General features: G+C 33.0%; 2 protein-coding genes across 4 annotated transcripts; both read left to right on the top strand.

The window, feature by feature from the left end:
• The first annotated feature begins 964 nt into the window (after window positions 1-964).
• LOC113855261 (probable potassium transporter 17) lies at window positions 965-4808 on the top strand. The gene is made up of 7 exons (XM_027486822.1): window positions 965-1278; window positions 1352-1576; window positions 1667-1717; window positions 2311-2571; window positions 3174-3226; window positions 3328-3697; window positions 3841-4808. Exons 1-7 carry the CDS (start codon window positions 1152-1154, stop codon window positions 4689-4691), a joined length of 1938 nt encoding a protein of 645 aa, XP_027342623.1. The 5' UTR covers window positions 965-1151; the 3' UTR covers window positions 4692-4808.
• A 2085-nt stretch (window positions 4809-6893) lies between these two features.
• On the top strand, window positions 6894-23492 carry LOC113856501 (sodium/hydrogen exchanger 8). 3 transcript variants are annotated; one of them, XM_027488333.1, is made up of 23 exons: window positions 6894-7364; window positions 8946-8996; window positions 9201-9292; window positions 9725-9802; window positions 9873-10030; window positions 10223-10324; window positions 10400-10517; window positions 10759-10811; window positions 10880-10945; window positions 12922-12966; window positions 13155-13207; window positions 14075-14259; window positions 17229-17276; window positions 17426-17533; window positions 17976-18198; window positions 19336-19638; window positions 19824-19921; window positions 20125-20256; window positions 20366-20575; window positions 20664-20870; window positions 21129-21390; window positions 22166-22464; window positions 23008-23486. In XM_027488333.1, exons 1-23 carry the CDS (start codon window positions 7115-7117, stop codon window positions 23308-23310), a joined length of 3444 nt encoding a protein of 1147 aa, XP_027344134.1. In that variant the 5' UTR covers window positions 6894-7114; the 3' UTR covers window positions 23311-23486. The 3 variants fall into 3 exon arrangements, with proteins under 3 accessions (XP_027344134.1, XP_027344132.1, XP_027344135.1); XM_027488331.1 differs by having other exon boundaries at window positions 6898-7364; window positions 17973-18198; window positions 23008-23492; XM_027488334.1 differs by lacking the exon at window positions 20125-20256 and having other exon boundaries at window positions 7039-7364; window positions 23008-23428.
• The last annotated feature ends 698 nt before the right edge of the window (window positions 23493-24190 follow it).

Raw genomic sequence — 24190 nt, 5'->3', positions numbered from 1 at the left:
ACGATTTATAATTAGTTAACGGTATAATATTTTTTACACTATTAATTTTTTAAATTAAATTTATAACATGCTTTTATTTTTGGATGAAAGAGACCAAAGCGCAAAGCAAAAAGAAACAAATTGTGTAGCAGACGTGTCCAAATAACTGAGCAATGCTTTCTGCTTACGTTATTTCTTTTTTACATAGCACACACTGCACGGATACTAAAAATTAGACTTAATTCAAGTTTCTCACTTCTCTTTTTCCTGCCAGTTTTCAAAAGCCAAATGACACCATTAATATATTAGTATAAACAGTATTATTACCAAGTGTTTTGTGTATTGTAAGAATGTTTTTAACTTAAATGAAATTTACAAGTATAAATTGAAGGCATTTAAAATCATAAAAGAAATACAAATTTATTACTTTAAATAAACAAGTAGCTTAGATTTAAGATAGAAAAGAATTAAATTTTAAAAATTTTAAAGATAATTAAATACAAGGTGAATGATAATTGTTATAATGAAAAAAAATAGAATGATAAATAAAAAGTTTTAAGAATTCTAGAGAAAAAAATAAAATAAAATAACATATATTATATATATAATTTTTGTTCCATAATTAATTATATATGTTATCCCATTTCAGCATTAATTTGACTTTAAAGAGCAAGAATTAACTACTGAAAACATTTTAAAATATTGGATAGTAAAAATGGGAAACAAACATACCCTTAATTCATAAATTCCAAGGCTCAAGTAGCATGGTTTTCTCAAGAAGAGGTTGCCACGGAACGGAAAACAAGTGTGAATCTATATAAAGCAGTTTCATGTGAAAGTAGTGTGGAAGTACCTGTCTTGTCTTCTCACACGCACAGTACAAAAATGGATGGCCATCTCCAACTCTCTTCGTCAAACGACGTCGTCGTTCTCGTCAACGGCGACTCTGCTCCCAATGCTGGCTGCCTTTCCCCTCTGCCACAGCATCAGCAGGTTATGTTTCCCACATTAATTCATTTACGATTAATTAATTTTACGATCTGCGAATAACAATAACATAATAACAGGTGCAGCGGGGGAAGGAGAAAAGGGACAATTTTGTTCTTGCATACAAGACCCTGGGTGTGGTATTTGGAGGACTTGTGACGTCACCTCTCTATGTTTACCCTTCAATGCCTCTCAACTCTCCAACAGAAGATGATTATCTTGGCATTTACAGCATCATTTTCTGGACTCTTACTCTCATAGGCCTTGTCAAATATGCCAACGTTGCTACCAAAGCTGATGACAACGGTGAAGGTACTTGTACAATTTCATTGCTTTCTATTATTTATTGCTATTCACAATAACGCTCAACTCGTTTCTCTTCCAGGGGGGACTTTTGCTTTGTATTCATTGCTTTGCAGGCATTTCAATATTGGAATCCTGCCTTCTAAGCCTGTTGCTTTTAACTCCTCTAAGGTTATTCGAACGCGTCCTACTTTCCTTGCCACCTTCTTTGAAACAAGCCTGGTTGCTCGGAGGGTGTTGCTTTTTGTTGCTATGTTGGGTACTTGCATGCTTATTGGCGATGGTATACTTACGCCTGCAATTTCAGGTTTGCTTTCTTCCCTCCTTCTGAAAAGGTTCGCTGCCTTTTTTGTTGCTTACATATGTTTTTATTCAACTTTGCTTTATTTGTTTTCAGTGCTGTCAGCAATGGATGGACTAAGAGCACCTTTTCCTTCAGTAAGCAAATGTAAGTTTTTTTGGGCCTAAAACATAAGTATACTCAGTGGAGATGCAATACTGTCATACTTATGAAGACAATATAATTAATTTAACGATTTTGTTATTTTGTGCTGCTCAAAATGGGATGTTTTTGTTGGAAAAATATTTATTACACTTTTTTTGTATTTCTAATATCATAAATGTTTCTTTAATAAAAACTTTTCATGTTTTAGTTGCTTAAAATCAACTGTGATCCGAGAGATGATGTTAACAAAATTCTTAATTTAATGAGATGCAGAAGATGTGAGAACTGGCTGCCAGCAGCATCGTAGACTAATACTTGCATAATACAAAGACAAAACATATGAATATAGCAGTATAGGAAGAAATTATAGAAAACTTATTTTGGGTCACTGTTACTGTGACTGGGATACCTACATAGGTTAAAAAGATTGTGAACATCATGCTTCTTTAAAGTCTACCTTGAACAATTTAACGATTTGAATAAAGAATCTGTTTGGTGAGTAAAAAAGGAAACCTTTTATCATAAGGCATTTTGAGATTATTTCAAAATTAGGTTTATTTAACTCTAATTTCTGTTTTTTGCATATCCTGTTGCAGCATTTGTGGAAATACTCTCTGCAGTTGTCTTGGTGTTTCTGTTCTTGTTGCAAAAATTTGGTACATCCCGTGTTAGTTTCCTCTTTTCTCCAATAATGGGAGCATGGACCTTGAGTACCCCACTTGTAGGAATTTACAGCATCATACACCACTATCCTAGTATATTTAAGGCCTTATCTCCACACTACATATTCCGTTTCTTTTGGAGAAATGGAAAATCTGGATGGCTTTTACTTGGTGGTACTGTCCTTTGTATTACAGGTATTTTCTCGAGGAATGCTTCTAAATTCACCCTATTTGATTATTCTGTTGCTATTTTTTTATCTTTTGAAACAGAGGCTTCACAAAGTTATTCATTCTAATACTCTATATGTCTATGACCACCTTATTTGGCTTTACCGTTGCTCTGATTTCTTTTTGAACTATGACACATGGCATGATTTTGCTTCGCGACACTTATAGTTGTGTTGTTGATTCCTAAAGTTTAAAACTATACATAAGATATATGATATATTTCAAGGTATTTTTCATTATGTCTTTTAATCTTATGATTCAATACAATTTACAATTCATAATTCAAGAATTAGGTTGGTGATTCATGACTTGAATTTCAATTTGCTAGCCTTAAGAGAGCCTCTAGAATATGTGCAAAAAATACTAAAAGATGGAAGATTGTCTAGAAGGGGACTGGGCAATTCTTTTGTTGTTATGACTGCTGATATGCATATAGTGATCACTTAATGCATGATAAAATTTGATTACTTGTGGCATGTGTTTATTCACCTTTCTTTAAATGTGTATGCATGCCTATCACAATCCAGATTTTTTCCATTTGTTTTTTCTTAATTTGTTCACATTGACAGGTTCCGAGGCAATGTTTGCTGATCTTGGTCATTTCAATCAGCAGTCCATTCAGGTTGAGTTGTATATTCTTTTGGATCTATCTTTAAAGGCTGAGCTTCCTTTTTGAACACTAGTCATTTTATCTTTTCTTCGTATTTGTTATTTTGGTAACAGATAGCTTTTGTATTCACAATCTACCCATCTTTAGTTCTGACTTATGCGGGACAGACAGCCTACCTGATCAAGCATCCCAATGATCATGATGATGGCTTTTACAAATTTATACCAAATGCAGTCTACTGGCCTATCTTTGTTATTTCCACTTCAGCTGCGATTGTTGCTAGCCAGTCATTAATATCAGCCACTTTTTCTGTAATCAAGCAATCTGTAGTGCTGGATTATTTTCCCCGTGTAAAGATTGTACACACATCTCACAGTAAAGAAGGAGAAGTTTACTCCCCTGAAGTGAACTACATCCTAATGGTCCTTTGTGTTGCTGTTATTCTTATCTTTGGAGATGGAAAAGATATTGGAAATGCTTTTGGTATGTCAGTTTCTAAAACCCTTTGTTTGCATACAGTCTTAAATAATTACCACCTGAGAATTGTTTTCTGTTTAGTAATTGGAACTATGTACTATGTAGGCTGTCTTTGCAATCTTCTCATGATGTTGTAACATTTATTGCAGGTGTTGTTGTGAGCCTAGTAATGCTTATCACCACTATCTTACTTACATTAGTCATGATCATGATATGGAGGACTCCTGTTCTGCTGGTTGCTTTATATTTCTTGGTGTTTTTTGTGATGGAAGGGGTTTATGTCAGTGCAGTTTTCACTAAATTTGCTGAAGGTGGATGGATTCCTTTTGCCATATCATTTTTTCTTGCTTTCATCATGTTTGGTTGGTTTTATGGTAGACAAAGAAAGGTTGATTATGAGTTAACCCACAAGATAACCTTTGAGAGACTCCAAGAGCTTTTAGCTGACCGCAGTGTTCAAAGGGTTCCTGGGCTATGCTTCTTCTATTCTAACATTCAAGAAGGGTTGACTCCTATTCTTGGACACTACATAAAGAACATGAAATCCCTTCATAAGGTCACAATATTCACTACCCTTAGATATTTGTTGGTCCCCAAGGTTGCTCCACACGAGAGGATTGTCATCAAGAAATCAAATCTCAAAGGGGTTTATTGCTGTGTGATTCAATATGGCTATGCAGATGCTCTAAATTTAGAAGGAGACTATTTTGTCGATCAAGTCATTAATAGTTTGACACTACATATACAGAACTGTCAAGATAATCTTTCATCTGATTCTCAAGAGGTTGAAGAGGCTTCCATATTAGAAGAAGCAAGGCGCGCCGGGGTTGTTCATGTTCGAGGAAAAACAAGATTTCACATTGGCCTCAACTGTGGCTGGTTTGATAAAATGATGCTTAGTTTTTATGAAGTAATGCACAGTAACTGTAGATCTGGCCTACCTGCTTTAGGGGTTCCACCACAGCAACGGATTGAAGTTGGAATGCTATACGAGGCTTGAAGGGGTTAACTATATTCAAGCATCTAAATTTCCCAAGATTCAGCACTTACACCAGCTCACACATGCATACTTACCCAAAATGAGAGAGGGCACAAATAATTGAAGTGGGATAAACACAATGGCTCGATTAATATGTATCTTGTATCCATAGATCCTACTAGTAGGCAACATCATATCCATGTATAACAGCTCAAGTAGTCATAATTTTGACCGAAAATGATAGCAGAATTACTTCCTGTTTATGATTTTCTTATATACACATTGAACTTTAAGATATTTAACCAAAACAACGATTAATCAAGTGGATAAAAATATTTATTTTGTTAGTTGTTTGATAATATCTTAACAGTAATTCACTCAAGTAATGGCTAGTTGAATTAAATTGTAGTCACCAGTGGAGTAATGTGAAGAAATATCGTCTTGCAAATCCTTTACAGAGTGTTGCGTCAATTTGGTTTTGTAAAAGTTAAAGAAACATAAAGTCATGATTTAAATTGCTCTGATATGAACATAAGAACAATAAAAGTATAATTTTAAGGACAATATTTATCCGGTGCTTGTTATGATACTCTTAAAGTTGAAGGGACATTGAATATTCTTTTTAAATTATACTAAGATATTGAAGAATATTTATATCTTTTTCAAATATATCACTAACTTTGTTACTTTTCACCTATACAAGAATAAAGAATACTCCTTCATTCTCTAGAGTACTATAAAATTTATCTATTTGTCTGGTCCATTATTTTAATTGATTTTTTTAACGCTTAAGTATTTTAAGGAATGAATCAAAGGTGATTGTATTTTTTAATAGTATTTTTTAGTTTAAAAGTTTTTTAAAAATATTATTTGTTTTACTTTATATTTGTCTCTTAGAATATGTTTGTTTACACTTTTAAAAAGAGTTTTCTCTTTTTAAAAATTAAAACTCTTTTTAAAAATACAAACTCTTAATATTTGGTATTTCAATTTTTAATTTTTTAATATTTTTTGGTTATTAATGTTTTAATATATTTTTTATAATTACTTTTATTCTGTGAGAAATTTTTATAATACTAAATATTATTTTTGTTATTAATATTTTGCAAGGTTGGTATTATCTTTTATAAGACTACAAAATATCTGTTATTGACAAGGTTGACATCTATAAAAAAAATATTATTGTTGTTGCATGTTATTTGTACTTAAACTATTATTAATTAATTAATTTGTTTTTGTAATACCATGAAAATTTTGTTAAGATCGCAAGTTGATGGTACGATAGAAGTATCTCTGTGGTTAGGTTAATACTTCAAAAATTTTGAAGCATGAGATAAGTGATTATTATTATTAATAAAAAGATATAATTTTTGAAAGAGAAAAGTGGTGTGAAGTTTTAAGGTAACAAAAGAGTAATTAAAAAAAAAAGATTCACGTAAAATTCAAACTTTCTACTAATTAAGTTATTTCGAATTTGATATCAATAATTTTTTTTAATTAAGATGGTAAAAAATATATTATCCTCAAAAGTTATGATATCATGAAAAGGGTGTTTGATTGTATAATAATTAATAAATAATTTTCGGCAACACTTTATCCACAACTAGGCTTGAGTTTAAGAATCATCAATTATTAAAGAAAGGAAATGATATGGGTGACTGAAGGGGGGGGGGGGGGGGGGGGGGGAAGGAGTGGCTCAACAAGTTCTACCTCTGCCTTAGGTTAAGTAGAAGCGACACTTGTAATATAGAGTTTTGCTACATTCTATTGCCAAACATTTTTATCTTAATTCTTGCATAATATAAGGATGTAACTCCCTTTTATCTTTTAAATTTTGGTTGAGGTGAAATATATGCCAAATAGTAATAACTAATGGAGAAAATGCCCCATAGTAAATAATTATAAAAAAATAATATAGCTTAGTAAGTGTGCCAAAAACCAAAGACGGATGCTTTATGAAAGAAGTTTAATTGTTGAATGAAACAAGTACGATAATGTTCATAAATTTTAAGATTCAAAAAATATCTCCATCATTTAATGATCATATCGTATTTATCAAAGATGAATTCATCTTATTTATTTTTGGTGACTTCAAATTAAAGATTTATAAAATATGAATATGCGATCTGTGATATGCAAGACCTTCTTCTACATTTATGTTTAATAAATAATTTAAAAGAGCTGAGATAGGTTACATAAATGTCAAAGTGGTGATAGTCTGATAGATGAGTTTTGGGGATTTGGAAGTACAAGTTGCCATCTGAACATATGTTGTCAAACTAACACTCACCTTTGCTTTCAGTGGTGTACGACATTTTCACATTTTAACGACACTAAACAAACCATAGAAGACAACAAAAAGGCATCGTATTCATCAGCTTGACGCAGACTCTTGACAGACAGACAGTAGCAGCTTCCCAGATTCCCATCTTTTGCTGCTGTTAATGTCGGCGGTGACAGAATCGCTGCTTCCCTATGGAACCATCATGGAAGATGAACAACACCACCACCTTTCTGTTTCTGTTTCTGCTTCTTCTTCTTCTTCTTCGCAGGAACACTCCACTCCATCAGATGCTGTAATCTTCTTTGGGTTGAGTCTCGCTCTTGGAATTGCTTGTAGGCACCTCTTGCGTGGGACCAGAGTCCCTTATACTGCTGCCTTGCTCATCATTGGCATCGCTCTTGGATCCATAGGTTCTCTTCTCTTCTCTTCTGTTTCTTTATTCTTTTTCTCGGCGGCTCTTTCTCTGCTTGTCATCAAATTTTAAGCCCAAGCCAACAAAGATAGATTGACACTGAGATGTTTTAAGGCATCTTTGAGCGTTGACTTTGTTGATATGGATGTGAACTTACTCAGAATACCCTTTTTAGTGCCAACAAGGACAAAGATTGAATCAACTCCGAAAATTCCTTGTTTTCGTCCAACGACAAGGAAAAGATTTTAAGGAAAAAAGATCATACCCAATATTTTATTTTACTTGAAGGGGTAGTTCTTGTTCCTATGCCAACATGTTTGGACTACGGAGATAGAGAAAGGATTATTTCAAAGCAAAGGGAAGTAAATGGGAATCGGGTGTCTCTTTTCTCCTTTTCTTTTTTTAATAATGTATTCTTTTATCAAGAACCAAAATAGGAATAAGCTGTGTACGGTGGAACTTTCGTATTTTCTTGATTCTATATACGTTATTTTATTTTATTTTAATTTGATCTTTTTGAATTTCTTAGTTATTTGAAGCTCCAACCAAGGACACGGCCATACATAGAACATATCTCATAGAACATATTTCAGAAGATCATGATAGATTATAATTCAAATTTCAAAATAGATAAAAAAGAAAAAAAGAACAGATAATTTCTCAACGGACGTGAATTATGATGTACTGCTAGTTTGATCCTGAAGCGACACACGGAGTCGTGATAACTGGCAAAAACACAATTGTACTTCTCTAATCACATATAGCAAGACAATATTTCATCTATTTTTCTTTGAAAGTGCAAGAGTGAGTCTAGGCACAACGCTAAGGTTGTTGCTTTTTGACCTCTGGTTGAAGTATTGAAAACTATGGCAGAATAATAGAGATGGTATAGATAATGTAGTTAGTTAGTTGGTTGTTGATCTTGGTTGGTAGTGAGTTTCAGTTAGTCTTTTCCCTTGCTGTTTTGGCCTATGTATGTATTTTGTTAGGGCTTCTGCGAAGTACACTTTCAGCAATCAATTTGATACACACATTCTACATACTAATCATTTGTAGTTCACAATATGGTATCAGAGTAACAGCAAGCTGAGAAACAACTCATAACAGCAAGCTAAAAGAATAGTATGTGAAATATCATATCATATTAAGCTAAAAAAAGGAACTCATAACTCACATTATGGTACGAAAAAAAGGCAACTCATATCAGCAAGCTAATCTGATAACAACCAACTAACTATTTACATTATCTATATCATCTCTATTATTCTTCAATAAAAACAACTTCTCCTGTTCTCCACTTGTGGGATAAGGCCGCTTTCATCTGTCTTCCTTAGTCCATGCATGGTGGGATCCTCAAGAATCAGGCCACCCTTTTCTTTTTCTTTGAAAGGGCAAGTTTATGCATATCAGTATCATGTTATTGTTGCCTAAACCCATGCTTATGATTATCATGGGAATCCAATATAGATCAAACAAGATATTTTCATAGAATTGTTTTGTAATTTGCTGACTGTTATTGTTTTAACTTTTAACTAGTTGAATTGATAACTTGACTCTTTACTGGTGGATTTCTAAACAGAATATGGTACTCATCATCGGCTGGGAAAGATTGGGGATGGAATTCGTCTTTGTAAGTTTGTTCTATTTTTATTCTAGTTATTTTGAAAATTATGTACTTGCCAATAAAAGAAGAGAAGGAAATCGCTTTTTATTGTACATCTTTGTAACATCCGTGTAGACTGGGCTTTTAGAAGATGTTTCAACTTAAGAAGCTTTCATCTTCACTAGTTCTTGTTTAAAATTTATTGAAGTGATTGATATTTTCCATATGCAGGGTCAGATATTGATCCAGATCTTCTATTAGCTGTTTTTCTTCCTGCTCTCCTTTTTGAAAGTTCATTCTCAATGGAAGTTCACCAAATCAAGGTGTCTTTTCTTGGATTCTTCTGAGTACAAATTTATTTTTATTTGAGTTGTAAAGTGATATTGTCATGCTGTCATGGTAGTTCACAAACTTGATGATTTTATTATAATACAAAATTATAAAACCATCATGATTTTTATTATAATACAACTCCCCTACAAAAATCTAATAAAGTCCTATAACTGAATGACGCCAACTTGAAAACTGAGCTAAAAACTAACAATTCTCAGTCAAATATCATTTTGGCTTTGAAATCTTTAATGCACAAAATAAGAGTAAATTACATTATTTCATTGAGTTATCAGTACTCCCAACTGGAAGATGGAGATATCAAATCGACTAGATTAAACATAGATAACATTAAATGCCACTAAACAGGGAGCAAACTTGATTTTTATTATAATACAAGTCATTTAAGTATAAAATGCATGCAGAGGTGTCTTGCACAAATGATCTTACTAGCTGGTCCTGGTGTTGCACTTTCGACCGTTTGCCTTGGAGTTGTTTTGAAGGTATGTGAACCAATGTGTTTAGAATTCATCATTTGTGTCATATGATTTTAACTCATTTGTCATAATCCAGCTGACTTTTCCATACAACTGGAGTTGGAAAACGTCACTGTTGCTTGGGGGACTTCTGAGTGCAACTGATCCTGTTGCTGTTGTTGCTTTGTTGAAAGAGCTTGGTGCCAGCAAAAAACTAGGAACAATAATTGAAGGGGAATCCTTGATGAATGATGGGTAGTTTTAGTACCCTTTCTCTTCTTTAAAGTAATATCTACCCTTCAAATGAATTTTGGTGTTTGCTAACTGAATCTAGGGTGTAAGAAGTGGCTTAAAGCCTTGGAAATGTCGAACACTTGGCTATATCTGCATGTTGCTTTTTCTATTTTATTTTGTATTTGACAAAGCTTAACCTTCATTTTTGTCTAGGACGGCTATTGTGGTTTATACCCTTTTCTATCGGATGGTTCTTGGAGAGACATTCAATTGGCTTGCCATAATCAAATTTCTAGCACAAGTTTCACTTGGAGCGTAGGTTTCCACCTATTCCTTGTTGCTCTAGTGGCAAAAATTATTGTTGCTCATGTGATTCTTTGCTCGGTCCAGTGTAGGAATGGGTGTTGCTTTTGGGATTGCATCTGTTTTGTGGCTTGGGTTTATTTTTAATGATACAGTGATTGAGATTGCTCTAACATTTGCTGTTAGCTACATTGCTTATTTCACTGTAAGTACCTTCAGACTTGGATTCATCTTTTAGTAAATTTTGAGATTATATTTGGATCATGAATAATTATGAAAACTAGGATATTGGTTTTATATCCCTAATTTCTTGGACACATATTTTAGCATGATGAGAGATTATATCTGATGAAATCATGTCATCATATTTGGTTTCTGTTTTTGGTGTTATTCTGAAGTACTTCCATCTTGTGCATGGAGAAATTGATGATCAAAATCTTTTATAGGCTCAGGAGGGTGCGGATGTCTCTGGTGTTTTGACAGTGATGTCTTTGGGAATGTAAGTTGACCTTTAGTACAAAATATTTATAACACTTGGAAAATCTTATTGTTGAAATCTTTTCACAGGTTCTATTCTGCATTTGCTAAGACAGCTTTTAAGGGTGAAAGTCAACAAAGCTTACATCACTTCTGGTAACCTATACTCATCCTTGTGTATGTAAATTAGACACATTCTATGGGAGACTATTTTTATTTTTTCTATTTTTCAGTTTAGACTTAATTTAGAACAAAGAAAAGGAATTGCAAATTCTTTGTGGAACATTAAACACATTTTATACACATTTTATCAGTTCTCCTCCCCATCCTTTATTTTACATTTTTACACTTGAAGGGTTTTGACATCTTTGTGAGTTTCATCTGAGTACCCTTTTTGATTTGAATAAGGACTAGAGAGTTCTTCTGGGCTAATGTTCTTTCTCTTTATTGTTGGAATATACAAATAAAGTCCCACATTGACTAGAATAGAAAAAAATCAAAGGTATATAAGTATGGTAGATCTTTATTAGTATGAAGCCTTTTAGATGATATCTAAAAACAAAATCATGAAAGTTTAGGTACAAAATGGACAATATCATATTAATATGGAGATATGGTAAAAAGGCCATATTTATTTTAACAAGTAGTATCAGAGCTCGGATCTCGGATCTCCAAGTAGTGTCACATGCATGTGGATGTGTGTATGCAACGGTCCTAGGCAGTGTCACATGGCCAAGAACGGGCAAGGGTGCCTCCAAGGTGGGCTCTAGTGTTAGAGGACCTCGTTTGAGGGAGAGATTGTTGGGATGTGCAAACAAAGTCCCATATTAACTAGAATCACGAAGGATCAAGGACATATAAGTATAGTAGATCTTCATTAGTATGAAAGATGATGTCCAAAAACAAAACTATGAGAGCTTAGGTCTAAAGTGGACAATATTATACTAATATGGAAATATAATAAAAAATCCATACTTGTTCTAACATTTATTTGGTCTCCTGTTTTGTCCTCGCTTCACTTTAATTGTGTCATTGATAATCACATATGACAGTTACTTTTTGGAATATAAGAAATACAAAGGAAAGAAGGCAATGAAACAAACATAAAAGACATTATTTCCACTAGTAGTTATAAAAAATTTTATAAACATTGAGCAAAATGTGAAATTGATTCTTTAACGATGAATGTGTCACTAAGTAGGTCTTCTAAATATTTAGGTCGCTAAATTAGTTTTTATGGGTTGTTTGGAAAAAGGGGTTTAGAGGAAAAGAAAGAGGGGGACATATTTTGTATTTTAAATAAATATATTTAAAATTAATATTTTTCATAATAAAATATATAAATTAATATATTGACATAAATTTATTGTATTAATAATGTATTTATCATTATAAATGATATATATTTGGTTTAATTTAAAATTTAAAAATATATATTCCCTCCAAAATTTTCCTCTCAAAAATACTCCTAAAGATTTAAATTGTTACTGCATTGGTGCTGTAACAATTTTGTTGCCAAATTAGTCCTTTAAGAGTTAATTTGTCATTAAATTACTCTTTTATAGGTTTAAAATACCACCATATTGATCCTTAAAAAGGATTAAAGTTGTAGAAAAAAAGAGTTTAACTTGACAGAAAATTAAATCTTTAAGAAAAAGATCTAAAATTTCCCCAAATTAATCCTTATAAAGGACTAAAGTGGTGCAAAGAGACTAATTTGATGACAAACGCTTGGGAAGACTAACATGATAATGATTTAAATTCTTGAAGGATGAATTTGGTGACTCAAATCTTTGGAGAACCTACTTGGTGACACTTTCATCTTTTAGAGGATCAAATTGAAGGTTTTTCTTTGTAAACATTGTTTTGATGAATTTTTTTCCATGATAAATCAGTGTTATGTTTAATTTTAGCAAATTTCTTGTCCTTTCTATGTATTTTTTTTCTGTATTAATACTATTTCTCTAAAGAAAAAAAAAAAATCTAACTGGAAGTTAAAACAGTACATTAGTGTCTTACTGCTGCAACAAGATCATGTCTTAGATTTGTCATTTGAGATCCTCTCGATTTCTTTATTTATATTTTGTTGTCACATGTAATTATGTTTTAATCCTTTATTTATTTTTCTCCAGGGAAATGATTGCTTATATAGCTAATACCCTAATTTTCATTTTGAGGTAAGAGCTTAGTTGAAATCTTGAATCATAATCTATTGATATGACTTGTGAAGCAGGCTGTTAGTGGCATTTGGATTGAAAAATCTAGAATATATGTTTTCTAGTTGAACAAAGTTTTGAGCTGCTGTCAAAAATTCTTACTTGTATGTTATTACTTTAATTAATATTTCCATATTATCTTTTTGCAGTGGAGTTGTTATTGCTGAAGGAATACTAAGTGACAGCACTGTTTTCTATCATGGTAGTATTACTTGAAGAATCATTCAATATTTTCTCTTCTTTTTGCACCATTCCATGGATTGTATTCTTGGTTTTTGTTTAATTTGACAAATCTATACCATGAAATATATCAAATGCAAATACATAAAATGTTGTTAATTCATAAACATGAGTGTATTGCTCTCTTGTATGATTATGCTGATCAATCTTAATTTTGCTAGAGAAAGCTGTATTCTATAGACTTAAATTCATCTATCATTGGGGAGGGCGAGGGTATTGGCAAGTCAATACAAATTTAAAGAGATAGAATATCTTTAATATTAAGATGTCTCATATTGGTTAGAACTAGAGTAAAAATATTTTTTATAAGAGTTAGAGTAATCCTCCTTCTATAAGTTAGCTTTTGGGAGTGAATCAGACTCAAATTTCTAAACATGGTATTAGAGTCTATCCAATTTGAATGTTGGGCTACCTATAAATGTTTAGTCTTGTTAGATCACTTATGTAGATGTCCAGTCCTACAAATTTTACGTAATAGATATCCTTTCGTGAGTTAGACACAAGTTTCTTAACATTTAAATTATTACTTTTACCTTTAAATCATATATCCTCATGCTATGTTTTGCATTGCACTTGCTATCAATTGCATACGAGTTCATGCACAAATGTTCTCATGTTTTAAGGATTTTAATCTTACGATCAAAATTGATAAATGATAAATTTGTGTTTTTAGTTCTTCAGAAAGAGGCAGCCGTTACTCAATTTAGATGCTTTGATAAGCTTATGTTTTCTAGAATCTCTTGCCACTGTCACTTGCCTTTTTATTTTGTTTAAATACTTATGTTTGTTATGTCTAAAGGGAGACTACAAAATATTGGGTATGTTTTAGGAACATCGTGGACCCACCTCTTGCTTCTCTATGCATATGTTCAAGTGTCTCGATGCATCGTTGTTGGAGCATTATTTCCCTTACTAAGATATTTTGGATATGGTTTGGATTGGAAAGAAGCTATTATTCTCATCTGGTCAGGATTGCGAGGAGCAGTTGCCTTGTCACTTTCATTATCAGTTAAGGCAAGTATTTTTTGACTAGCGATGCATATTTGTAGCTATCCATATAGATATAATTCTTCATGGACAGTGCCTTGTCATTATTTACCAATGATATAGGTGCCTTTGGGATTTTTATTTTTTTTGCTGATAAAAGGAAGCACTCTTATTTTAAGGGAACATAAAAAGAAAAGGGGCAATAAGGTAAAGTCCTTCAACTAAGTAATGAAACCAACCAAAACTAAAGTACATGAAGACAATTATAGAATGTAACTAGTTATGGAATTCAAATAATAATGGTATATGAATTAGGTATAATGAGTTATATTCATCTTCCTCATAAAATTCGGTTTGTAGAAGAAATTAATATTGGCTAATGGAAAATGTAAAAGAAATTAGTCGTTCTTATGCCTATTAAGAGACTGGTTTTGTTTGGTCGGTAAATCAACACTATATTATGTATTATTCCTATCTAATACCATTGTTTAAATAACAAAAACTTGACCTTTGAATTTCAAAAGTCCCTTTTCAAGGAGGAATTTTTTATTTGAATTTCCAAAGTCCCTATAGGACACATAATAAAATTTACTTGAAGAATCAAGAGTTTATCCTTTGAGTCTAGATTATTTTATTTTATTTTTTTGAATTTCACCCCCCCTGCCCCCAATAATTTCAGTTTGATATTTTTCTTAATTGGAGTTTCTTTTCAGTATTCTTGGCTTTATTAATTGGTTTTTTGATTTGGATACATGGTTTTGGTCTCTTGATCCTTCTGAGGTGTTTTCATGGAAATCATGTTTCAAATTTATGACTTATGCAATGAATAAATGGCTTTGGAAGTTCAAACTTCTTATAAGGTCAAATCTTTTATTTGGGTTGTGATGCTTGATTGAATCATATTGGGAGAACAATTAGAGGCTTAAAAATACAAAAAACTTGGGTTTTAACCACACAATGGAAGGTGAGTATATTTTTAATGTTATTCATGTCACAATAGGCTTTTCTGCCTTGCTTCATTCTATTCCTCTCGGTAAAAAATACAAAGCATTTATAATTATTAATGTGAATTGATTCTAATTCCTAATTTTTAGAACCTAAATGAGGAATCCTAAATACATACAATTAATAGGTTGAACTGAATCCTACTCCTAATCCATACAACTTAGGAAACAAGTATACATATAACAAATCACCAGATTCTTAGGGAAATATGAATGACTCAGCTAACTCCTTGCCTAATACCCCCCTTAAATTGACATGGGTGGTCAAGAAGCATCAATTTGCCAATGAGAAATTGATGACATCGATAGTAAACAACCTTGGAAAAGATATTTGTGAGCTAAAGTTAAGAGTTAGGGATAACATGATTTTCAAAGGCCCCAAGAATGGAATGATAGTCCACTCAGTAAGTTTGATGGGTTTATGGACGATTGAATTGACAACAGTCTGAATGGTACTAGTCTTGTTATCATAGAAGTGTGGCCTGGTTTTGAGGGAAGCCAAGTTCAGTTAAATAGACCACGAATCCCAATGAATTTAGGGCAAGTTGTAGACATGACTCAATATTCAGATTCAGTGGAAGACTTAGAGACTCCAACATACTCTATTTTTCAAATAAATTGATGTAGAACCATGAAACATCAACCTGTGAAAGATTTCTTAGTATTTGGGCAATATGCTGAATTTGCATCACTATAAACCCACTAAAGTAATAGGCGTTCTAGTAGGAAAGAACATCTTCCTGGTGAGAAGTATCTTTTAAGTAACAAATGATTCGTTGAAAATAGCTGACTGAAGGTGGTGAGACATGTGCATAAATTGGTAACCTGTTGCATTGCAAAGGAGATGTCAAGATGTGTGATGGTCAAATAATTAAGGCTGCTCACAAACTGACAATACAGGGAGTAGTAGATTGATAAAGTGATGCTTCTGGATAAGATCTTTTCTTTGATAAAGTAACAGTCTACTCAATGTGTTGAGGGATGAAACAAACTCTTCTCTTTCTTGAAAAAGATAGATTATATATGCATTTTAACCAAAACAAACTCTTGCTTAGTGTTTATGCTTCGAATTAAGAAATAATCAAATTCTTCTCTATACAAGCTCTTTCATCCGTTTTTACTCTCTTTATTCTTGCCTATTCTTATTCTAGTGGCATCGTGTAAAATGATAATATCTTGGAGTTACTATCTTAATAAAATGCATTTTAGAATGACATTCTATATTTAAGGTTGATCATAATTAACTACTAACTTAAGGATATGCCATACATTACTATATCTATCTACAGGGATGGATCCAAAAACTATAAGTGAATGGAGTTGAAAATAAATAGACTTCAATGTATATGTTATATATTTTTCATATGTATTAAAGATGTCTTCTTTAATTTATTGTTAGAGACTAATTTCTTTTAAGACAAATATATTACCGAAATAAATATAACCTCCTCCATAATCAATATACTCAAAGAACCTACGTATCTGCCCCTTGTCCCTTGGCAAAGCAAGCTATTCCACCCTGCCAAAGTCCACTTCAAAATGGATTAGCCTGTCTTGCCACCTAAAAATTTTCTAGAAAATTTAAAAATATAAAAACATATAAAAATAAAAAATATTAAAATAATGAACTTTTATTAATAACTAATTAATAGATAAGCATATTTTAATTTTAAGAAAAAGGTCTTGTTCTCCATTGGCTGGGATTAAATGGGATGAACTAGGCAGGCAATAGGTGCATAAATCCTAGCCTGGCCCATCACTTTTGGTGGGTTAAACAGGCTAACTTGTCGGGCAATGTTCATTTTGTCACCCCTAACTCGTTTCCTACCTGTTTATATGCCACAACAAATTTTTCAGCATTTGTTTTTCTCTACAAGGCATGTTAAGAAGAAAAGTTGGGAAAAAAGCATGTCTATGCGAGGCTATCATTGATATTCATGTTCATATTTTTATAGTTTAATCTTTTACTTATTAAATTTTTGGTTGGTTTAGCGTTCGAGTGGCAGATCAATTGAATTGACTTCAGAGACGGGAACAATGGTATGATTTTCATTTTGTGATTATTAGAAGACTTATAAATTTCAACTGCATGACTCTTTTCTATGATTATGTAAGGTGATTACAACCCACATATCCTTGATATCATAATTGTCTTTGTGAACTGACTCAATTGTTTTTTGATTGTGCAGTTTGTTTTTTTCACTGGTGGAATTGTGTTTTTAACACTTCTAGTGAATGGTTCAACCACACAATTCATTTTACACTACCTTGATATGGATAAATTATCAGCAGCTAAGGTTAGGCTTCTCTTGATATTCTATATTCAACTTATGTTCTTATTTTATGTGATGCCCTAATGTCTTCATGTTTTATTTTAGTCGTTAGTCTGTCTCTTGTTTTTTAAACTGAGAAAATACCTTGAAAAATATCTTTTATCGATATAATTCAGTGCTGTTCTTACAGTGAAGATGTATTTGTGAGCCAAGTATTATATCTTCTTAATGGGTTTGTAGTTACTCTGCCATTTTTGGAGTATTTGGGCTTCATAGCTATATATCCATTTTGTAGTTATATTAATTTGCAAACAAGTAAATGTAGATTGTGAGAAACAAAGGAAAGCTTCTGTGCTGCATAAATGCTTGTGATTGATTCTGAACGAAAATATCACTACATTGCCTGCTTCTCTTCTTTCTGAGTTATATTTGCTCTTGCCCTCATGTTTTGCACATGTAATAGCAGAAACGTATCCTTGAGTTTACTAAGTATGAAATGTTGAACAAAGCTTTGGAGGCTTTTGGTGAACTGGGAGATGACGAGGAACTTGGGCCTGCTGATTGGTCCACTGTGAAGAGATATATCTCCTGCTTAAATGACATTGAAGGTGAACGTGTTCACCCTCATGGAAGTGATAGTAACCTTGATCCTATGAATTTGAAAGATATACGCGTACGCCTTCTGAATGGTATGGGAACTTTTGCATTTGTATCAGTCCTTAAGAGTTATTTACCTTTATAAATTTTATCGTGTGTCAATTCTTTTAAGTTTTACAAAAGAGGGAACCTCATCCGGTCTGTGCCAGGTGTTTCTGTTTGATTAACTGCTTTAAACATTCTAAGCTTTTACAGTCCTTTAAATTAGTCTAAAAGTATAGGGAAAGACACATAATCATAAGACACTTGCATTTGTAAGGACAAATATATATTTTGGGATTATGGGTTGGATTTTTTCAATTTATTTGAAGCTTTTCATACAATCAATTATCCACCTTTTTATTTAGGAATTATATTTGAAACTTGTTCATATCAAGTATATGGTAACGTGCTTTCCATTAACTTTTCAGCTGTGCATCTTGTTTTCTGTTTTACTTTCATATTTTGTGGCATGTACAGTGCAATGAAGGGTAGGGTTAGAGATTGATCAATATTCTTAGACGTTTTCCCTCTTAAAAAATAACTTTGGGTTAATTTTTAAATTTCTAGCAACCAAGTTCTGCAGAAAAATCAAACTTAAACCTTCATATAGTCAAATTAAATTTTGATGGATGGATTTGTTATGGTGGAAAAACACCAACAATTATTCTTGGTGAATGTGTATGTTTCACTCAAGGCCTAAGTTAAGAAGATGGCACTGTTGTTTTCTTCTTGATGTATATATGACATTGCTTAATAAAGGTTGCTTTTGTTAACTTGTTAGTACCTTTTTGACAGGCATGCACATACACAGACAAATGCATTCTTAGTCTTTTGTTGGCTAAGACTCAGTTTGGGTGAGCTTGTGGATAAGTCCTTGTAGAGAAGGAAAACAATATAAAAAATGAATGAAACTTTTCCCATAAATTTAAAATAATTTGTCTCCTTAAATTTTGGAGAAATTAAATGAGAATAGCTTCTAAAAAATCAAGCAATATAAGTTAATTTTAACTTATAGGAGGAGTTTTATTCATTTTTTATATTGATTTTCTTTTTTTATAAGGACTTATGCATACCCAAACTACCTATGTCCTTTGATAAGCCAAGTTCTTATTTGCTAATACCATAAATTTGACTGCTTCAATTATGTCAATATCATGCCTAATTTGAGAACTTATTGCTCATATTAGGTGTACAAGCTGCTTACTGGGAGATGCTTGATGAAGGAAGAATTTCTCAAACAACAGCTAATATCCTAATGCTATCAGTGGAGGAAGCAATAGATTTGGCTTCATCTGAGCCTCTATGTGACTGGAAAGGTTTAAAAGATAATGTTCACTTCCCAAATTACTACAAGTTTCTCCACTCCAATATGTTCCCACCAAAGTTAGTTACATACTTCACCGTGCAGAGGTTGGAATCTGCATGTTATATTTGTGCTGCATTTCTCCGTGCCCACAGAATTGCGCGACAACAATTACATGACTTTATAGGTATAAGTCTACCTAAGTAGTTCGTCTACTTATCTTAATAATATTATTCCCAAATTTCAACGTTTCTTTCTTCTTCTTTTTTTGTATCTTTTCCATTTTCTTAAATCATCGTGTTGGTCAGATAACATATTCTTAATTATATTTAGGATCATTTATATTTATTTCCTCTGCATATACTTCTGTAGGAGACAGTGATGTTGCTACTGCTGTCATCAATGAAAGTGTTGTAGAAGGAGAGGAAGCACGGAAGTTCTTAGAAGATGTTCACGTAACATACCCTCAGGTTTGCTAGTTAAACATGCGCTCTGATGTTTTTGACTTTTAGTTTTAGTGGACTACTTGGATTAAGCCTGTGAATATCCAATTCATTGGTGTTTTTTCTGTTTATCAGTTTAAAGTTAGTTTTGCATCATATTTCTGGTCACGGTCTTAAAATAAGCTCTTTTTCTCAATTTTTCTTTATTATTATGAATGTCAAATTCTCAGGTTTTGCGTGTTGTAAAAACAAGGCAAGCAACATATATAGTGTTAAATCATTTAATTGAATATGTTCAAAATCTTGAGAAGGCCGGGATATTGGAAGAGAAAGAGATGCTACATCTCCATGATGCTGTGCAGGTATCGTGTGGTGATATTCATTCTTTCTGTTTATCTGTTATCTGATGGTTTAGTCTTCTATGAATTATAATTGGGTGTACGTCTATTAAATGTTTCATTTACTTTTCAGACTGATTTAAAGAGATTACTTAGAAATCCTCCTTTGGTTAAGCTTCCTAAAATGAGTAGTATACATCCAATGTTGGGTGCTCTTCCATCTTCAGTTCGTGAACCACTCGCAAGCAGTACGAAGGAAATGATGAAATTGCGTGGTTTGACACTTTACAAGGAAGGTTCCAAATCAAATGGTATTTGGTTAATTTCTAATGGAGTTGTGAAGGTATTATATTCTCTCAGAATGAAGCTCAACATGTAATTTCTGATTGTGCTTACAAAAGATGCATCTTTTAAAATTGCTGGTTTTCTAGTGGGAAAGCAAGACGATAAGAACCAAACACACTTTTTGTCCAACATTTACACATGGGAGCACGTTGGGTCTTTATGAAGTGCTGACTAGAAGACCATATATCTGCGATGTCATCACAGATTCTGTCGTATTCTGCTTTTTTCTTGATGCTGACAAGATAATATCGTGTCTCAAATCGGACCCTTCAACAGAAGACTTCCTGTGGCAGGTAAGATTAATTCATTATTGCTATTACTGCTTTGACATTAATGACTTCTGATTGCTTATGTCACTGCATTCTGAAATTCTGGCATTCATTGTCAATGAATTTCACAAGTTCCTTAACACAACAGGAATTCTGTTTATTAAGGATATCATAGGTCATAAAGATATGTCTTGATGTTTATGTTTGGTGCTGTTGAAGACATAAAAATGATTGGACTTCTGGTCGCAGTCACACTTACATTAAAATTATCTTGATTTGCAGGAAAGTGCAATTTTCCTTTCGAAAATATTGCTTCCTCGGATATTTGAGAAACTGGCTATGCAAGATTTACGAGCTCTTATTGCAGAGAGATCACAGATAACCATATACATAAGAGGGGAAACAATAGAAATCCCTCATCATTCAGTTGCCATCTTACTAGAAGGGTATGTCAAAACTCAAGGTCATCAAGAACTCGTAACAGCACCAGCAGCCCTACTTCCTTCACATGGGAATCGAAGCTTCCAAAATTTGGCAAGTTCAGGTATTTGAGCTTAAATTAATGCCGCCTCTAATATTTTTCCCTGTCTGAATACTGATTATTTGAGTTTCCATTAAGTCAGCTGATCAGGAGACTTGGGATTTTATATGGTTTGGTAATACTAAGGCACAAGGAGGTGGAATTTAAGTGCAAATATCATAACTAGGCTGAATGAGGAAACTAAGTTTATCGAAGCAGAAGCAGCAGTTCTGTGTATTGACAATTTGCTATGCTGTTCTGAGAAAAAAAGTGACTTGAGAGCATTTAGGCACGACATTTCTCAAGTTTTTTTTAACCAATCGTTATTTTTCTTCTATTTTCTGCTTTCTCTATTTTGATGGTGTCTGTTAAGGACCAACTCGTTCAAAAGCTTTCTTTTGGTGGAGGCCTAATAATAATTCATATGATCTCTCTGGCACACCTCTTGCATGAACCATCTGGGCTTGAAGCCTGAACATTGTACTTGCCCTCTTACCTTGTCACTTAGTCATAGAAACCCTAGTAATTTTTAAAAAGCTTAAATGTCAAGTGGAGGCCCATTGGCCCAAAAATGGTTTTACTATCATTATAACTTCTACAGTATCAGTCAAAATTTTATGTTTGCTAGCATTTCATAATGTATTATTTATTTCTAATTTGATCATTATGTTTCCTTTTCCTTGGCTAGTTACCCTCATAATGCCCACCCAACCTTTTCTGATTCAGTGCATGGGAAACTGTTAAGTCTGATCGTGGACGACAATAATTTTGATCAAACCTTTACTTTCAATTATACCAGGTTCTAAGGAAGATAGTTTTACTCATCAAGTATCTAGTTATCTAGTTGAAACTAGAGCAAGGGTTATTGTGTTTGACATCGCAGCATTTGAGGCTGATTCTGCTCCTGTTAGAAGGTCAAGTTCACTGTTATCACATGGTGCAGATCATCCCCATAGATCTTTACGTAGAGAACATAGTGGTCTTATGAGTTGGCCTGAACATTTCTACAAGCAGAAGCATCATAAGCAGAGATCTGAAGGGAGACAAACCAATAGTATGTCTGCAAGGGCAATGCAGCTCAGCATTTATGGGAGCATGGTATGTCAGTGTAGAATAACATTTGCTCCATTGAAGTTTTTTTTTTTTTTTTTTCAATTTCATTAATTCTTCTTTCCAAATTTGATTGATCAGTTATACAAAGAATATAGCTTTCTTGCAGGGTTTTCAAAGGAGAATCTACCTTCTCTTTTATTTCTCTTGCTTAAGTTCATGCTAAAATCTATAGTTGCCAATATATGCCCCAATAGTACATGGTTAATTAATTAGGCACTGAAACTTGTGGATCTGGTCTAGCACGGATCATTAATATGCACGAGTGGAACTTCCTGAAATAAGTGATTTAATATCACAAAGGAATTCGCCCAAAGTGAAATTACCTGTAAGGTGATTTTCTTATCAACTGAGAGTTCTCACCATTATCGATTCACCTAGGCCTACACTGGAGATAACTGACTATATGCAAAGCTCACTAACAATCAAGTTACTATCTCAAATTCCTATAATCTTTATTTGGCTTGCACTAGCAATGTTGTGATAAGAAGCTTTATTTTGTTTTATGCATTAATTATTATCATTTTCTAGGTGAATGTGCCTCGCTGGGATAGAAGTTGGTCGAGTAATCAGGCTATGCGACCTCATAGCTTGTCTTATCCAACCATTGCATCACATGAAGGCCGTCAACTGGTGTCAGTCAAATCAGAAGGAGCTGCAACTGCCAAGAAGGATCATGAGGTGAGGGAGTTCACGAGGAATGTTACAAATCTCCCTTCACAAAGCACAGAACGAAGAGAACATCATCATGGAGATGATTCAAGCGATGATTCTGCTGTTGAAGAAGATATTATTGTGAGGATTGATTCACCAAGCAGGCTATCTTTCCGCTAGTCTTGAGGGTGAAGAGGTGAAAATTCTGTTGTGATTATTTTATGTTGTGTAATAAATATGTTGCTTCTATATCAACAACATTGTACGTTAGAACAAACCGTTAGAATACACCATAACAGTGGTCATGAAAGCTTTCAAAAGCTTTTTTGTTTGTTTTTAATAATTAAAAAATAAAAGTATATGGAAAAGGGTGTTCTTATTTAAGTTTTAAAATAGTCCTAAAAATGATATAAAATTAGAAAAAGCATAAACATCTTCAAGATGTTCTCAAAATCTCATCTTGGGGGCTTTCTTCTTTTCGTCGACCGTGGTTACAATTTTATGGTTAAGCAACCTCATTAATGTTCATAACAAATTCAACACCATCACCCAATCCTCTCACGAGTTTAAATACAAATTCAACACGCAAATTGACTTATAAACCTTGAGACCAACAAAATGTTAATGATCCAAGTAACGTGGGACTTGGTTCCTTAATAACTTACGAAATACATCCATAATAGCCAATAGCATCATCACTTGTTAGGCAGTTGCTTGCGTGACCCTTGTCATTTGTCAGCACTTAACTAATGATTTTTCCTGTCCCTGCGGTCTTCAATGCAAATCTTCTCTGGTTCATGTGCGATAAGAGATGGGCTTGTTAGAGAGAGGAAGAGACACGAGAGAAGAATAATATAATCAATGAGTTTTACAACTGATTATGGTGGTTCTTTTCTTTTGTCTTTACCGAGAGGTTTTATATCTGGATGCAAGCTAGTTAAATGATAGGATTCATCTATCTAAGTCCTTATAATGTGTGAAATAAGTGGGTTTAGAGAGCTAATAGAACAACTTAAAAAAGTGTACCAATCTATATTCAACAACACTACGAGAAAAACAT

The sequence above is a fragment of the Abrus precatorius genome, unplaced genomic scaffold (genome assembly GCF_003935025.1).
Source record: "Abrus precatorius isolate BTA unplaced genomic scaffold, Abrus_2018 Scaffold11, whole genome shotgun sequence".
NCBI lineage: Eukaryota > Viridiplantae > Streptophyta > Magnoliopsida > Fabales > Fabaceae > Abrus > Abrus precatorius.
The sequence above is the reverse complement of the archived record's forward strand: the minus strand, read 5'-3'. Positions and strand labels throughout refer to the sequence as shown.

What these genes read in the sequence shown, in the direction of transcription:
- LOC113856501 (XM_027488331.1), top strand. Translation starts at nt 7,115, where the DNA reads ATGTCGGCGGTGACAGAATCGCTGCTTCCCTATGGAACCATCATGGAA. An exon ending in TGGAAGTTCACCAAATCAAG is followed by an intron (nt 9,293 to 9,724) that starts GTGTCTTTTCTT and finishes AAATGCATGCAG; the next exon opens with AGGTGTCTTGCACAAATGAT. An exon ending in GAATCCTTGATGAATGATGG is followed by an intron (nt 10,031 to 10,222) that starts GTAGTTTTAGTA and finishes ATTTTTGTCTAG; the next exon opens with GACGGCTATTGTGGTTTATA.
- LOC113855261 (XM_027486822.1), top strand. Translation starts at nt 1,152, where the DNA reads ATGCCTCTCAACTCTCCAACAGAAGATGATTATCTTGGCATTTACAGC. An exon ending in ACTTACGCCTGCAATTTCAG is followed by an intron (nt 1,577 to 1,666) that starts GTTTGCTTTCTT and finishes ATTTGTTTTCAG; the next exon opens with TGCTGTCAGCAATGGATGGA. An exon ending in AGATATTGGAAATGCTTTTG is followed by an intron (nt 3,698 to 3,840) that starts GTATGTCAGTTT and finishes CATTTATTGCAG; the next exon opens with GTGTTGTTGTGAGCCTAGTA.